The 17,458-nt window shown below is 37.5% G+C and overlaps 1 protein-coding gene across 1 annotated transcript in view; it reads left to right on the top strand.

Annotated features, from left to right (window-relative positions):
- Positions 1–17,458, top strand: part of Fsip2 (fibrous sheath interacting protein 2) — a 71,957-nt gene that overhangs the window by 19,511 nt on the left and 34,988 nt on the right. Inside the window, 6 exon segments of the mRNA XM_032901974.1 lie at positions 544–659; positions 1,448–1,484; positions 2,029–2,132; positions 5,405–5,465; positions 7,740–7,797; positions 17,124–17,157. Coding sequence (XP_032757865.1) covers positions 544–659; positions 1,448–1,484; positions 2,029–2,132; positions 5,405–5,465; positions 7,740–7,797; positions 17,124–17,157 — 410 coding nt within the window.

Genomic DNA, 17,458 nt, shown 5'->3' on the forward strand with positions numbered 1-17,458 from the left:
TTTCGGAAGTGAATTTCAGAAATGACTGGAGTTGAGAACAGCAGAGATGTCCATGAACTAATGATAAAATACAAAGTGCCAGGTATACAATTAAAAAAGGACCAACTTGATACATGTCACAGCATTATGTTGCATAAAATCAATCATGTTATTCCCTCAAAACAAAGACAAAGGAAAAGTACACACATTGTATGAATGAATTCAGGTATAATTTTAAGATAAGCACAAACTTATCTTAAAAGTTACCCTTGGGACTAGAAAGATGGAGGGGACACTGGGAAAGGGGATAACATTTTTAATGTAAATAAAGAAAATATACAATAGAAAAAGAAAAAGAAAGATGGATTGATTACAATGATGTGATGTAGAGGAGCACGTATATGAATAATCGCAACACATGATTGAGTGAACGATGCTTTCAGTTATACCTCTTTCAGAGAGATTGTTATTTCATGAATATTTTAGAGATTAGTTTAAGAAGATAATTTTTTGCACTTAATAAAATGGACAAATAGAAAAGATTTCTTTCTCATGTACTCCTAGGACAAGTATCATCCACTGTCAATCAGTCCCAGAGTAGTTCAAAGAATGTTACAAAAGTGTCAGGATCCTCAGTTGCTTATCCGGCAGACGTACAAAACAGCACTTCAGAGCAAAAGGTAAACTGTTTCAAAAGTATATTATTTCATCAGCTTCAATTTTATTTGCATGTGTTCTCCTTTACTAACAGTATTGATTCATTAGGGGAGATGAGTTCGTGCAAGGGAAAATGATTCATCTCTGGAGCAAGAAGAAGTCAATTAAGCTTGATTATTGATATAGTGTAAAACTTGGAGGAACAAATCTGAAGGCCATTATCCATTCTGATGATGGCATCGCTATTTACTGGTAGCATACGCAATCAAATCTCAGGTTGGTCACTGAGTTCTGGGATGAGCCAAACATGGGAAGTTAAGAAAACTGGGTACCTAGGAATACAAAGGTGATTACGACATGCCTCTCAAGAACACGCCTTCTAGTGAGGCCTAGTCTTCTGGAAGTTACACTAATCTGTAGGGACTAATTGTTACTCTGGTTCTCGCTCTAAGGAGTATTTTAAATAAACATTATATAGTACCACATAGGGTTTGAATTAGAAGAATTTTAATCTTCTGTATCCAACTGAATGACTTCACACACACACACACACACACACACACAGTGGTTTAAATAAAGTACAGAGTAGAACAGTAAGCTCTCTATTCGGTTTTGAACAAAATTGGAGATAGTGAAAGGTATCATAGGAAGTTAATGTTATTTCCCATGTCTGGTATGCTTTTTATCACAGACTAAGGGCATAGGGGTAGAAAAGGATCTGGATTCATTTGGTTATCTGACAGAAGACAGAATCTCTTCCAAAAGTATTGTTACTTACGAATATTTTTCTCTTTAATATTTTGCCATATAGAGAAATGGAATAACGAAAAAACTAAGTGATGAAAGAGGTAAGACTGTGAACACTACTGATGATTCTGGTACGCAGTACACAGTTACTCCATTGTATACCTTTGAAAGTCATGTTTTTCTTTATTATTACAGAACCCCTCCTTCCTCCATCTACTTCTTTTTATTGACTATATATCTTGCTGTGTAAAAAAAGCACCTTTTTTTATAGCTTTCATGCCTTTTGCCTAATAAGTTCTAAATACAGCTTTGCTTATGCCTTTGGACGAGCTGTAAGTTGTCACTGCAGAGTGAATACAATTAATCCATTCTGCCAATAGGCCCTGTACCTTTCATGAGACTGAGATAAGGATTTCAGATTTTTCTTTGGAAGTAATTGGGAAACAGTGCCATTTTGGGGGAGCAAACATCCAAAAAAGATTTGTTATTCTTGAAGCAGCTTCTTTAACTTAAATAGATTGCTAATGATGATTTTTCTAGTCAGGGTAGCAGCTTACTGAGTAGAATGCTAGAGCAAGCCTTCAAGTTATGACTCACCTTAACACTACAGTGCTTTCATATTAAAGCTATCTCTTATCTCTCTAGTCCCTGGAACTACATCAACTAGAGACTCAGTTATTTCAGCTCAACAGTCACCCACAAAGAATGCTAGGCTTTCACAGACATCTTTGATACATCATAAAGAAGAGGTATGTATATTTAATTTACTCTAAATTCAGTCAGATGAAAGGAGATATCTTATGGACATTTTAATACATGAAAATGCTATCCTTTAACCTTACTGTATAACTTTGCCCCATTAAATTTGTTATACCACAGTAAAAATGCAATACCTCCTACAACAGATAGAGAGCTTATATCCAAAATATACAAAGAACTCAAGAAGTTAGACTGCAGGGAGACAAATAACCCTGTTAAAAATGGGGTTCAGAGCTAAACAAAGAATTCACAGCTGAGGAATGCCAAATGGCTGAGAAACACCTAAAGAAATGCTCAACATCTTTAGTCATAAGGGAAATGCAAATCAAAACAACCCTGAGATTTCACCTCACACCAGTGAGAATGGCTAAGATAAAAAACTCAGGTGACAGCAAATGCTGGTGAGGATGTGGAGAAAGAGGAACAATCCTCCATTGTTGGTGGGATTGCAGACTGGTACAACCATTCTGGAAATCAGTCTTGAGGTTCCTCAGAAAATTGGACATTGAACTACCTGAGGACCCAGCTATACCTCTCTTGGGCATATACCCAAAAGATGTCCCAACATATAACAAAGACACGTGCTCCACTATGTTCATAGCAGCCTCATTTATAATAGCCAGAAGCTGGAAAGAACCCAGATGCCCTTCAACAGAGGAATGGATACAGAAAATGTGGTACATCTACACAATGGAATATTACTCAGCTATCAAAAACAATGACTTTATGAAATTCATAGGGAAATGGTTGGAACTGGAAAATATCATCCTGAGTGAGGTAACCCAATCACAGAAAAACACACATGGTATGCAATCATTGATAAGTGGCTATTAGCCCAAATGCTTGAATTACCCTAGAACACATGAAACTCAAGAAGGATGACCAAAATGCGAATGTTTCACTTTTTCTTTAAAAGGGGAACAAGAATACCCTTGGGAGGGAATAGGGACGCAAAGTTTAGAACAGAGGCAGAAGGAACACACCCACTCAGGGATTGCCCCACATGTGGCCCATACATATACAGCCACCCAATTAGATAAGATGGATGAAGCAAAAAAGTGCAGGCTGACAGGAACCGGATGTAGATCTCTCCTGAGAGACACAGCCAGAATACAGCAAATACATAGGTAAATGCCAGCAGCAAACCACTGAACTGAGAATGGGACCCCCCTTGAAGGAATCAGAGAAAGGACTGGAAGAGCTTGAAGGGGCTCGAGACCCCATATGTACAACAATGCCAACCAACCAGAGCTTCCAGGGACTAAGCCACTACCCAAAGACTATACATGGACTGACCCTGGGCTCCAACCTCATAGGTAGCAATGAATAGCCTAGTAAGATCGCCAGTGGAAGGGGAAGCCCTTGGTCCTGCTAAGACTGAACCCCCAGTGAATGTGATTGTTGGGGGGAGGGTGGTAATTGGGGAAGGATCGGGAGGGGAAGCCCATATAGAAGGGGAGGAGGAGGGGTTAGGGGGATGTTGGCCTGGAAACAGGGAAGGGAAATAACAATCGAATTGTAAATAAGAAATACTCAATTTGGGGTTGGGGATCTAGCTCAGTGGTAGAGCACTTTCCTAGCCAGCTCAATGCCCTGGGTTCGGTTCTCAGCTCCAGAAAAAAAAATACTCAAGTTAATAAAGATAAAAATACCTCATGTTCAGTATACCTAAATATAATCTGCAAGGTTTACTGTTTATTTTGTATATTCAGCCCTCAGATTTATCAGTTGGGCTTCCTTGATATTCTGATAATAATGCTGATTTAGCACTTTTCACCAGTAATTGGGTATTTGCTAATGGAAACTTATCAATATTGATCAATCAGTATAGTACAGCCACTACATATAAAATAAATACTATCTATAACTAGTCAGCCTGTTATCTTAGGAATAAAATTAATACCATTAGCTCCAATATTAGCATAATATTAACTGATTCACTATGCTAAGGAGTTTACATTTTTATCAATTTTCAGTACACTAACAATTTAATAGACTCTCTCCAAATGAATTCTTCATATTAAGTAGAAAATAACATTTTATGTGATATAGAATGCATAAAACTTGATATAAAATAATCCAGAATATCCGAAATGTATTGACTACACAGATTTTATGTGTCTGTGATACAATTTATTGTGAATAAATATTTAATTCTATTTTTTAATAGTTCACTATTGTGCTATGCCACTAGCCCTGTTAAATGTGCGTTAACAATCATGGCATTTTTAACTGCTGGAATAGTCTGTTTGTTTACTATATTTTAAATCCTCTAACATTAAAGAAATGACACAAACCTGATAAAATGCTCTTTACAAACATTGCAGTACACATTTTTGTTTTGTACATTTTCAAAACATTATGAGGAACAAGAGACAGAAGGGCATTTATCAATTTTGTTCATGGGATTGGGAATGAAAAGTGGCATGATAATATATTGTGAATGTTGATTATTTCAACATTCCAGACTTCACAATGAAAATACTACTGTATTATATCTGCTTAACCACTAAGTAAAAGATAAGGAGACAATCTACCTCAGTATACAAAAGTCATATACGTAAACTGCATCACTGACCTCTCTGTTACATATTCTATTCCCTCTCCATATTAATCCCAAAGGGGTAGCAGATGTTCACAGATAACAAATTTATGACAAGAAGTTTAATTGTTCTCCAGCATACTGTGAAAAAGTCTAAAATTGTCAGGCATTTTTCTCAGTGACTGCACTCCCATTTCAAATATTGAAAAATGAAGACACCTATTATCGTGATATTTTGCAAGCAGATTTAGTCCACAGGAAAGAATGGAAACTCACAGTCAGTGGTGAAGGGTGCATGCCCTTTCTTTTTCAGTAACACTGAACTGCTTTTTTCAATAATATCCTGCACTACCGCTAATTACTAACCATCTAAACCTTCACTTTTCACCCCTGATGCCACTTCCAATTGTGTAAAAATTCATTAAATTAGGTAATGTTCCTGTGTTATACATGAGTACAACTATAGGCTGAGCATCAAAGTTGGAACATCATCAGATGTGTGAATGGTATTGTGGACAGTTTTGATAAATGTTCATTTTAATGACAACATATAACATCTTAATAATAATGGGTAGATAATAACGTAAGTACAGAACATGAATATTTCTTATAAATGGAGGTTTTAAGAAATTTAACATTATATTTTTGAAATTTAAACATAGAAATAGGAATTGATGGTAAAATGTGGAGAAATCTCTCTTGTTCTTGTTCTTTATGTAGAAGATGCAAAGTGATTGGAATGGAAGACCAAGCAAGAAATCAAGCTATGTTGGAGAACCAGGTAAACATCAGCAACGCACTATGCAGCTATGAAAACATTCTTTCACCTGCTACTTATTATGCCCATTCCAAACCTTTGCCGACTAATGAATCAATGCTAGGTTTCTGCTAGGTCTGTACAAAGTACAGATTATAGAAGGTAAAACTAGCCAGGACTAGTATCCTGAGCTTTTCCTCCGTAGTGGAGGAAATACTCCTGACAAACACACAAACCACACGACATGTCCTTCACCTCAGTTACAGCTGTGTGTATATGTTTGCATATGTGCCTGGTTGAAACTCTGAAGATCTTCTATCCTAACAGTTAAGTATATAGCAAAGGGCTGATAGCAACATGCATAGTACATAGTAGATCTGTAATATTTGCTAATTTTACAAAATGCAAAACTGCAACCAATATCTCTCCATGTCCCTTTTTTTCATTCCCATATAACTCTTGTTATGGGTTTGACAATCCATATTTCACATATAAGGGAAGACACATGACAGTTTCTTGTCTGCACTTTTGACTTCTTTCATTTAATATAATGGCCTTCAAATTTATGAGCACAGTTTCAAATGGCCTGTTCCTTTTCCTTTATATTTTTCCTGCTAAGAATGTCATTAAAATTTTTGTCATCCTGCTTTCACACTAATATCCACTTTTCAGTGTACACAAAATTGTCCGTAACAGCATATCTTGCATTTGCAAATCCACATAGTTAGCTGTACACGGTATATGTCAGTGCTAGATGTGTGTGTACTTTTATTGTGCTACTATTCTGTAAACAAAAGAGAACAGCAAATATTTACACAATATAGTGTTACTATTTATCTTTTAGTAATTTATAAAATACCTGGAGAACATGTGCATAAGGTATAGCTAGGTTGGGTGCAAATTCTATGCTATTTTATGTGAAGAACCTTCAGATGCATAGGCTTGATCCTCAGAGGGCCCTGCCTCTTAATGAGACCTTGGTTAACTCTATATACCAATGTTCTTTATCTACTTATCAACAACAGAATTTTTCTCTAAGTACATTTTTGTCCTCTAATAAAATACTGATATTGAAATAGGACTGGAGCTTAAATTTTCTTCATATTAGGCTTGAGGAACTGGTTCAGTAATTCCTTGCTGCCCATGAACCAATGTGATTGTGATGATTATTGTTCTTGAACACTCTTTATGGTACTTTTATTTTTGTGTTGGGGACAGATGTTCATGTAGGAGGCTGTGTACATTTACATATATGCAGGTACACATGCGTGTGAGAGTATGTGCTCATATGTACAAATCCACATTTGTACGTAGGTCTCATGTGGAAGCCATAGGAACTACTACTTTTGCATATCATGCGTCAGGCAACATATAGTTTTTTTTCTTTTTAATCAGGGATTCTCAGTAGCCTGGAAGGCAAGAAATAGGCTAAGCAGTCTCTCCAGAAATTTCGGGGGATCCATCTTAGTCTATCTCCCTAGCACAGAGTTCATAAACACATGCCACCATGCATGACTTTCCTCTATGCATTATTAATCTCAGTTTCTTCTCCCAAACATGCAAACACACACAGAGAGAGAGAGAGAGAGAATATATAACTTAATAGTAATTAATTATAAGTTTTTAGTTTTTAATATTTAATAAATCTATTTCATTTTTAAAACATATTTGTGTGTATGTCTGTGTGCATGTGCACAAGTGCAGGTGCCTGAAAAATATAAAGGTTGATACCAGATCATCTAGAGAAGGATTTATACACCTTTGTAAGCTGCTTTACAGGGTTTCTAGCAACTGAACTTGGGCTCTCTATGAGAGCAGCATGTGCACTTACCTAATGAGTCCTCTCTCAAGCTCCCATAAAGTCTTTAATATATACATATATATATATATATATTTTCAGATGAGTTTCATGAATGATTTCAGATATTTTAACAAAGACTCAGCAAAACCTTACAATATAAGAAGTGTAAATACAATTTTCCAAAAGGAAATGGACATAGCAAGTCTAATTGCATCGAGAGACCATTACAGTAGGATATTAAGTTATATTCTAAGTCTATAGGTCATAGAATACATACCAAGACTAGGTATCACAAGGTGTTGCAGAGATCGGCAGGAGTTGACATTTTATTGTATACTAAATTGTACACTAAGAACTTTGGAAATTGCTATGAAATGTTCTTAAAAGCCTGTAAACTAGTCAGTTATAAGTGACAACAGGTATTCGAAAATGGTATTGGCATTCTAAAAGTTACTGAAGATGAATATAAATTATAGTTTTCTTTTCCTGATGCTTAGGGTCACAGAGTTGTGCTCCGCCCCCGAATATCTTTTCTTCTCCCGTTTACTCAAATATGTAAGTATTTATTTTATTAGTGTAGAATTATGAATTCATATTTTAATAATTGCTTAAGCATATGACAACATGAAATCTTCCCCCTTTGGTAGTTTTGTTTAGACTCAGTGAAATGTTATTGCTTGAGAATGTTCAGAACTGATTTTGAATTGTAAATGGAGTGAATGCTGTCCTCCTGTCTGTCCAGTACTTTGTCCTCCTGTCTTTGCTTTGATATTTTATTGTTATGAGGCCTACTAACTCCCTGAACATGACCCAGTTTTATTTATGTGCTCAGGATCTGAGTCCTGGTCTTATGCACAGCAAGCTATGTACACATGGGACTGTCTTCTCAGAAACCTAGTGCTAACATCTTAAAAAGAAATCAACAAATCAAATGAAGTTTATACTAAACTACATCCTTCACAAATCTAGATTTCTACGTAAATGGCTATATAAAAGAAAAGATCTCTGGTGCCAAATGATTTTTATATTCAGACTACACTTTGTTGATTAAGACTTTCAATGAGGACAATGGGTATCAATATGTATAATTGAGTGAATGCTTATAGAATACAAAGCTTTGTACTACAGCCAAAATGAAGGAATCTCATCTCAATGAGATAAAATGAGGAGAAAAGATCTCCAGACAATGTGCAGACAATGATCATTTTATTATGAAATAAATAAATGTTAAAGGAAGAATATTACAAAGCCTTTTACTGTCTGCCCTGACTGCTCATCACACATACTGGTTTATCTGTGTATCATGAAAGACTAACATGGCGACTCCATGTTTGTTCCATTGTCAAGCACCTTTCCCCTCCTCAAATATTTCATTTATTTGTCTTTTTAAAAGTATAAATACAAAACATTACTAATATAGAAATAAAAATTCATGCTAGAGAATGAAGGTAAGTTGTCTTAGCAGTGGAAGTAGAGTTGTAATACATACATTTGAAATCCTCTGACATATAGACTATGATTAGAATCTTATTGTTTATTAAATAAAACTTAAATATTTTGTATCAACAATATTATGATCAAATTATCATATAATTAATTACTTTGTCAGCAATACATGGGTAAAACCATAGGCAAGAAACCATTCAATAGTGCTCTTCATTTACGATTTGATGTAGGTAGGCATAAACCTATTTACCTTAAACCTTAAAACCTATTTACCAAGCATCTATTGAGAACACACTGTGGGACTTGATAGATGTCTCAGAGGTTAAGAGCACTAAATGCTCTTCCAGAGGTCCTGAGTTCAATTCCCAGAAAGGTGGCTCACAACCATCCCTAATGGGATCTGATGCCCTCTTCTGGTGTGTCTGAAGACAGCTACAGTGTACTCATATTCATAAAATAAATAAATCGAGAGAGAGAGAGAGAGAGAGAGAGAGAGAGAGAGAGAACACTGTTTAAGGAACAGTGACAGATGTTAGGCAAATAGTGAGATTCACAGAATTAGCAATTGTGGTCATGCCGAGTTATTTGAAGGACTAAGTACAGGCCAGTTTAACTCTCCATCTTCACATCTTTCTAAAATAAATGTTTGAGGTACTGCAGGCATCCAAATATTTTTCCAAATTGCAGAATTATAATTCTGACTACTGGGTTTTTAGCGGGAGTCCCAATCTCACGCTCCCTGCCTCCAGCTCACTGCTCCCAAACCCCGTGGGAGAGAGAGCTCACTGCCTGGACAGGTGGGCACTCCTGAGACTGCAGAGCGGAAGAGACCACCAACACTGCCCACCCCGGCCCACATCCCTGGCCCAAGAGGAAACTGTATATGGCCTCTGGGTTCCCATAGATGAGGGCTCAGGAGCAGCAGGTCCGCTGTGTCTGAGACACCTCCGGAACCTGAAGGGACCGACGGAATAAAGAGTTCTCTGCACCCAAATCCCATAGGAGGGAGAGTTAAACCTTCAGAGAGGCAAAAGGCCTAGGAAACCAGAAAAGACTACACTCTGCCCACATCTCTGACTCCAGAGGAAAACACCAAACGCCATCTGGGACTCTGGTGCACGGGGGCTCCCAGAGAGAGTGGCGCCAGTCCTCCTGGTTGCTGCCCCCACGGAGAGCTCATAAGCAACACCCCAAGAGCAAACTTGAGCCTCGGGACCACAGATAAGACCAACTTTTCTGTCCAAGGGACCTGCCTGGTGAACTCAGGGCACAGGCCCACAAGAACAGCTGAAGACCTGTAGATAGGAAAAACTACACGCCCGAAAGCAGAACACTCTGTTCCCATAACTGGCTGAAAGAAAACAGGAAAACAGGTCTACAGCACTCCTGACACACAGGCTTATAGGACAGTCTAGCCACTGTCAGAAATAGCAGAACAAAGTAACACTAGAGGTAATCTGATGGCGAGAGGCAAGCGCAGGAACTCAAGCAACAGAAACCAAGACTACATGGCATCATCGGAGCCCAATTCTCCCACCAAAGCAAACATGGAATACACAAATACACCAGAAAAGCAAGATCTAGTTTCAAAATCATATTTGATCATGATGCTGGAGGACTTCAAGAGAGACATGAAGAACTCCCTTAGAGAAACACAGGAAAACATAAATAAACAAATAGAAGCCTACAGAGAGGAATCACAAAAATCCCTGAAAGAATTCCAGGAAAACACAAACAGTTGACAGAATTAAAAATGGAAATAGAAGCCATCAAGAAAAGAACACATGGAAACAACCCTGGATATAGAAAACCAAAGGAAGAGACAAGGAGCCGAGATACAAGCATCACCAACAGAATACAAGAGAGAAGAGAGAATCTCAGGAGCAGAAGATTCCATAGAAATCATCGACTCAACTGTCAAAGATAATGTAAAGCGGAAAAAGCTACTGGTCCAAAACATACAGGAAATCCAGGACTCAATGAGAAGATCAAACCTAAGGATAATAGGTATAGAAGAGAGTGAAGACTCCCAGCTCAAAGGACCAGTAAATATCTTCAACAAAATCATAGAAGAAAACTTCCCTAACCTAAAGAAAGAGATGCCTATAAGCATACAAGAAGCCTACAGAACTCCAAATAGATTGGACCAGAAAAGAAACACCTCCCGTCACATAATACTCAAAACACCAAATGCACAAAATAAAGAAAGAATATTAAAAGCAGTAAGGGAAAAAGGTCAAGTAACATATAAAGGTAGACCTATCAGAATCATACCAGACTTTTCGCCAGAGACTATGAAAGCCAGAAGATCCTGGACAGATGTCATACAGACCCTAAGAAGAACACAAATGCCAGCCCAGGTTACTGGATCCTGCAAAACTCTCAATCAACATAGATGGAGAAACCAAGATATTCCATGACAAAACCAAATTTACACAATATCTTTCTACAAATCCAGCACTACAAAGGATAATAAACGGTAAAGCCCAACATAAGGAGGCAAGCTACACCCTAGAAACAGCAAGAAACTAATCGTCTTGGCAACAAAACAAAGAGAAGAAAAACACGCAAACAGAACCTCACATCCAAATATGAATATAACAGGAAGTAATAATCACTATTCCTTAATATCTCTCAACATCAATGGTCTCAACTCCCCAATAAAAAGACATAGATTAACAAACTGGATACGCAATGAGGACCCTGCTTCTGCTGCCTACATGTAACACACCTCAGAGATAAAGACAGACACTACCTCAGAGTGAAAGGCTGGAAAACACTTTTCCAAGCAAATGGTCTGAAGAAGCAAGCTGGAGTAGCCATTCTAATATCAAATAAAATCAATTTTCAACTAAAAGTCATCAAAAAAGATAAGGAAGGACACTCATATTCATCAAAGGAAAAATCCACCAAGATGAACTCTCAATCCTAAATATCTGTGCCCCAAATACAAGGGCACCTACATATGTAAAAGAAACCTTACTAAAGCTCAAAACACACATTGCAACTCACACAATAATAGTAGGAGATTTCAACACCCCACTCTCATCAATGGACAGATCATGGAAACATAAATTAAACAGAGACGTAGACAGACTAAGAGAAGTCATGAACCAAATGGACTTAACAGAGATTTATAGAACACTATCCTAAAGCAAAAGGATATACCTTCTTCTCAGCTCCTCATGATACTTTCTCCAAAATTGACCATAAAATTGGTCAAAAAACGAGCCTCAACAGGTACAGAAAGATACATGGAAGTTGAACAATGCTCTACTCAACGATAACCTGGTCAAGGAAGATATAAAGAAAGAAATTAAAAACTTTTTAGAATTTAATGAAAATGAAGGTACAACATAACCAAACTTATGGGACACGATGAAAGCTGTGCTAAGAGGAAAACTCATAGCTCTGGGTGCCTGCAGAAAGAAACAGGGAAGAGCATATGTCAGCAGCTTGACAGCACACCTAAAAACTCTAGAACAAAAAGAAGCAAATACACTCAGGAGGAGTAGAAGGCAGGAAATAATCAAACTCAGAGCTGAAATCAGCCAAGTAGAAACAAAAAGGACCATACAAAGAATCAACAGAACCAAAAGTTGGTTCTTTGAGAAAATCAACAAGATAGATAAACCCTTAGCCAGACTAATGAGAGGACACAGAGAGTGTGTCCAAATTAACAAAATCAGAAATGAAAAGGGAGACATAACTACAGATTCAGAGGAAATTCAAAAAATCATCAGATCTTACTATAAAAGCCTATATTCAACAAAACTTGAAAACTGCAGGAAATGGACAATTTACTAGACAGATACCAGGTACCGAAGTTAAATCAGGAACAGATAAACCAGTTAAACAACCCCATAACTCCTAAGGAAATAGAAGCAGTCATTAAAGCTTTCCCAACCAAAAAGAGCCCAGGTCCAGATGGGTTTAGTGCAGAATTCTATCAGACCTTCATAGAAGACCTCATACTAATACTATCCAAACTATTCCACAAAATTGAAACAGATGGGGGTTGGGGATTTAGCTCAGCGGTAGAGTGCTTGCCTAGCAAGTGCAAGGCCCTGGGTTCGGTCCCCAGCTCCGAAAAAGAAAAAAAAAAAAGAAAAAAAGAAAAGAAATTGAAACAGATGGAGCACTACCGAATTCCTTCTATGAAGCCACAATTACTCTTATACCTAAACCACACAAAGACCCAACAAAGAAAGAGAACTTCAGACCAATTTCCCTTATGAATATCGATGCAAAAATACTCAATCAAATTCTGGCAAACCGAATCCAAGAGCACATCAAAACAATCATCCACCATGATCAAGTAGGCTTCATCCAGGCATGCAGGGATGGTTTAATATACGAAAACCATCAACGGATCCATTATATAAACAAACTGAAAGAACAAAACACATGATCATTTCATTAGATGCTGAGAAAGCATTTGACAAAATTCAACACCCCTTCATGATAAAAAGTCCTGGAAAGAATAGAATTCAAGGCCCATACCTAAACATAGTAAAAGCCATATACAGCAAACCAGTTGCTAACATTAAACTAAATGGAGAGAAACTTGAAGCAATCCCACTAAAATCAGGGACTAGACAAGGCTGCCCACTCTCTCCCTACTTATTCAATATAGTTCTTGAAGTTCTAGCCAGAGCAATCAGACAACAAAAGGAGGTCAAGGGGATACAGATCGGAAAAGAAGAAGTCAAAATATCACTATTTGCAGATGATATGATAGTATATTTAAGTGATCCCAAAAGTTCCACCAGAGAACTACTAAAGCTGATAAACAACTTCAGCAAAGTGGCTGGGTATAAAATTAACTCAAATAAATCAGTAGCCTTCCTCTACACAAAAGAGAAACAAGCCGAGAAAGAAATTAGGGAAACGACACCCTTCATAATAGATCCAAATAATATAAAGTACCTCGGTGTGACTTTAACCAAGCAAGTAGAAGATCTGTACAATAAGAACTTCAAGTCTCTGAAGAAAGAAATTGAAGAAGACCTCAGAAGATGGAAAGATCTCCCATGCTCATGGATTGGCAGGATTAATATAGTAAAAATGGCCATTTTGCCAAAAGCGATCTACAGATTCAATGCAATCCCCATCAAAATACCAATCCAATTCTTCAAAGAGTTAGACAGAAAAATTTGCAAATTCATCTGGAATAACAAAAAACCTAGAATAGCTAAAACTATCCTCAACAATAAAAGGACTTCAGGGGGAATCACTATCCCTGAACTCAAGCAGTATTACAGAGCAATAGTGATAAAAACTGCATGGTATTGGTATAGAGGCAGACAGATAGACCAATGGAACAGAATTGAAGACCCAGAAATGAATCCACACACCTATGGGCAAAGGAGCCAAAACCATCAAATGGAAAAAAAGATAGCATTTTCAGCAAATGGTGCTGGTTCAACTGGAGGTCAACATGTAGAAGAATGCAGATCAATCCATGCTCATCACCCTGTACAAAGCTTAAGTCCAAGTGGATCAAGGACCTCCACATTAAACCAGATACACTCAAACTAATAGAAGAAAAACTAGGGCAGCATCTCGAACACATGGGCACTGGAAAAAGTTTCCTGAACAAAACACCAATGGCTTATGCTCTAAGATCAAGAATCCACAAATGGGATCTCATAAAACTGCAAAGCTTCTGTAAGGCAAAGGACACTGTGGTTAGGACAAAACGGCAACCAACAGATTGGGAAAAGATCTTTACCAATCCTACAACAGATAGAGGGCTTATATCCAAAATATACAAAGAACTCAAGAAGTTAGACCGCAAGGAGATAAATAACCCTATTAAAAAATGGGGTTCAGAGCTAAACAAAGAATTCACAGCTGAGGAATGCCGAATGGCCGAAAAACACCTAAAGAAATGTTCAACATCTTTAGTCATAAGGGAAATGCAAATCAAAACAACCCTGAGATTTCACCTCACACCAGTGAGAATCACTAAGGTCAAAAACTCAGGTGACAAGAAATTCTGGCGAGGATGTGGAGAAAGAGGAACACTCCTCCATTGTTGGAGGGATTGCAGACTGGTAAAACCACTCTGGAAATAAGTCTGGAGGTTCCTCAGAAAATTGGACATTGAACTACCTGAGGATCCAGCTATACCTCTCTTGGGCATATACCCAAAAGATGCCCTAACATATAAAAAAGACACATGCTCCACTATGTTCATAGCACCCTTATTTATAATAGCCAGAACCTGGAAAGAACCCAGATGCCCTTGAACAGAGGAATGGATACAGAAAATGTGGTACATCTACACAATGGAATATTACTCAGCTATCAAAAGCAATGCCTTAATGAAATTCATAGTCAAATGGTTGGAACTGGAAAATATTATCCTGAGTGAGGTAACCCAATCACAGAAAAACACACATGGTATGTACTCATTGATAAGTGTCTATTAGCCCAAATGCTTGAATTACCCTAGATGCATAGAACACATGAAACTAAATATGGATGATCAAAATGTGAATGCTTCACTCCTTCTTTAAAAGGGGAACAAGAATACCCTTGGCAGGGAAGAGAGAGGCAAAGATTAAAACAGAGACAGAAGGAACATCCATTCAGAGCCTGCCCCACATGTGGCCCATACATATACAGCCACCCAATTAGACAAGATGGATGAAGGAAAGAAGTGCAGGCCGACAGAAGCCGAATGTAGATCTCTCCTGAGAGACACAGCCAGAATACAGCAAATACAGAGGTGAATGCCAGCAGCAAACCACTGAACTGAGAATAGGACCCCCGTTGAAGGAATCAGAGAAAGAACTGAAAGAGCTTGAAGGGGCTCGAGATACCATATGAACAACAATGCCAAGCAATCAGAGCTTCCAGGGACTAAGCCACTACCTAAAGACTATACATGGACTGACCCTGGACTCTGACCTCATAGGTAGCAATGAATATCTTAGTAAGAGCACCAGTGGAAGGGGAATCCCTGGGTCCTGCTAAGACTGAACCCCCAGTGAACCTGATTGTTGGGGGGGAGGGCGGCAATGGGGGGAGGATGGGGAGGGGAACACCCATAAAGAAGGGGAGGGCGATGGGTTAGGGGGATGTTGGCCCGGAAACCGGGAAAGGGAATAACACTTAAGTTAATAAAAATATACTTAAGTTAATAAAAAAAAATAATTCTGACTACTTTTGCCAGGGTCCATTTCTTTCATAAAAAAATGAATTTTTGAAAGCTTTTATCTTACGTTATTGTTAATTCTATTGCTTGCATAAAAAAAAAGCTGCTTCTGTTGATGCTGTGCCTTTGGTGATTTCATACATCATGCTCCCTGCTTTGATATATGGCACACCTCTAGTGGAGGGAGCTATAGGACTCTATTCTATGCCTTAAGACAGAAAAAAGTCTAAAAGTTAAGTATAGAAAATCTAGAACAATAAACAAATAAAACAAGGAAAATATGGCAGAACTTTGAGTTGATTTAACAAACCAGATCTGAGAAGAAATTGTAATCTATAGACTTTTACCCCTTCTCCCCCTCTCTCCCTTTTCCTTCCGCTCTCTTGAAGCCACATTCCCTCTTTCTAATCTCCCCCTTTTCTCCTCTCTCTTCTCATGCCATAGTCCCAGTGACCTGGGAACTCATGGTCTCAATCTTCCTACCTTCCTGAAAGTCCAGACACTATGCCAGACTCCCAAACCCATTTCTAATCTGCAATGATTGAAGTTTTTTTTCTCACAAGTAAGTTGCAATATTTAGACAGCTTTTGTTTTCAAAATTTAGCTTCAGATTTAGAGAAAAAAATGTTTAGATTGTATAGGCTTAAGGAAATTATAGGGGGTGGCAACTAGACAAAAATTAGGAATTAGGTCTAATTGTAGCTATGAAAAAAATAGGTTCATCACATCATTACACAAAGACGATTGAAGTTAGCATTGAATGTAGCCAGAAACCATCAGTCTAACGAGTAGTTACTGAATAGTGACCTACAGATTCTTTTTCTACTATGAAATTTAGCAAAAAGATGGCAGGACTATATGATCCTAAAAGGCAGAAAAACAATTGCCAAGAACTACGATCAAAAAATTACTATCCCATAGTTTCTGTTAGCAGATCAAAGAGACTAATCATCTTGTTCCTTCACAGAATAAAATAGCTAAGTTATATCAGAGCCCAATTATCAGCATCAGGCATTGTTTATGTATGTATTGGGTACAGTGGTTCCACTATTCTGAATAAGGGAAGCCCAGTTTTTAGACTGTAGGCCCCCATCTTAGTAGAACACAAAATATGAACATTGAATAATGCAAATAAAGTTATGGTATTTTGTATTTATTTAGAAGGATTTTCATAAAAAGAAACTGAATAGATAATAGGACTTTTGAAAGTACCTTCATAAATTATTTGTCCTAACTTAACTCAATTATAACTATTTTCTTGATTTTACAGGCAACAAAATTTACAACATTGCTTGAAGGAAAAAGTATGTATTATAAAGTGAACCAATAATACATTATATTAATTATTGTGTGCCATTCTAGAAGAAATGTAAATTATATACTAATAATCATCTACTGATATTTGTTGTTATTACCTTTTGCCTTTTATTGTAATAGAAGTTTATTTTGGGGCAATTTTAATAGTCTACTATTAAAATTAGTCCAAAGTTGTTATCAAAAGATACTCCTAACACTTTAGAAGGGCCTCTTGGGTGTAGAATAGGAGAACATTCAGAGTCCAGCCTTGATGAGCAGCATAAGATAACAGAACGTAATCTCTCATGG

The sequence above is a fragment of the Rattus rattus genome, chromosome 5, assembly GCF_011064425.1.
Source record: "Rattus rattus isolate New Zealand chromosome 5, Rrattus_CSIRO_v1, whole genome shotgun sequence".
Lineage (NCBI taxonomy): Eukaryota > Metazoa > Chordata > Mammalia > Rodentia > Muridae > Rattus > Rattus rattus.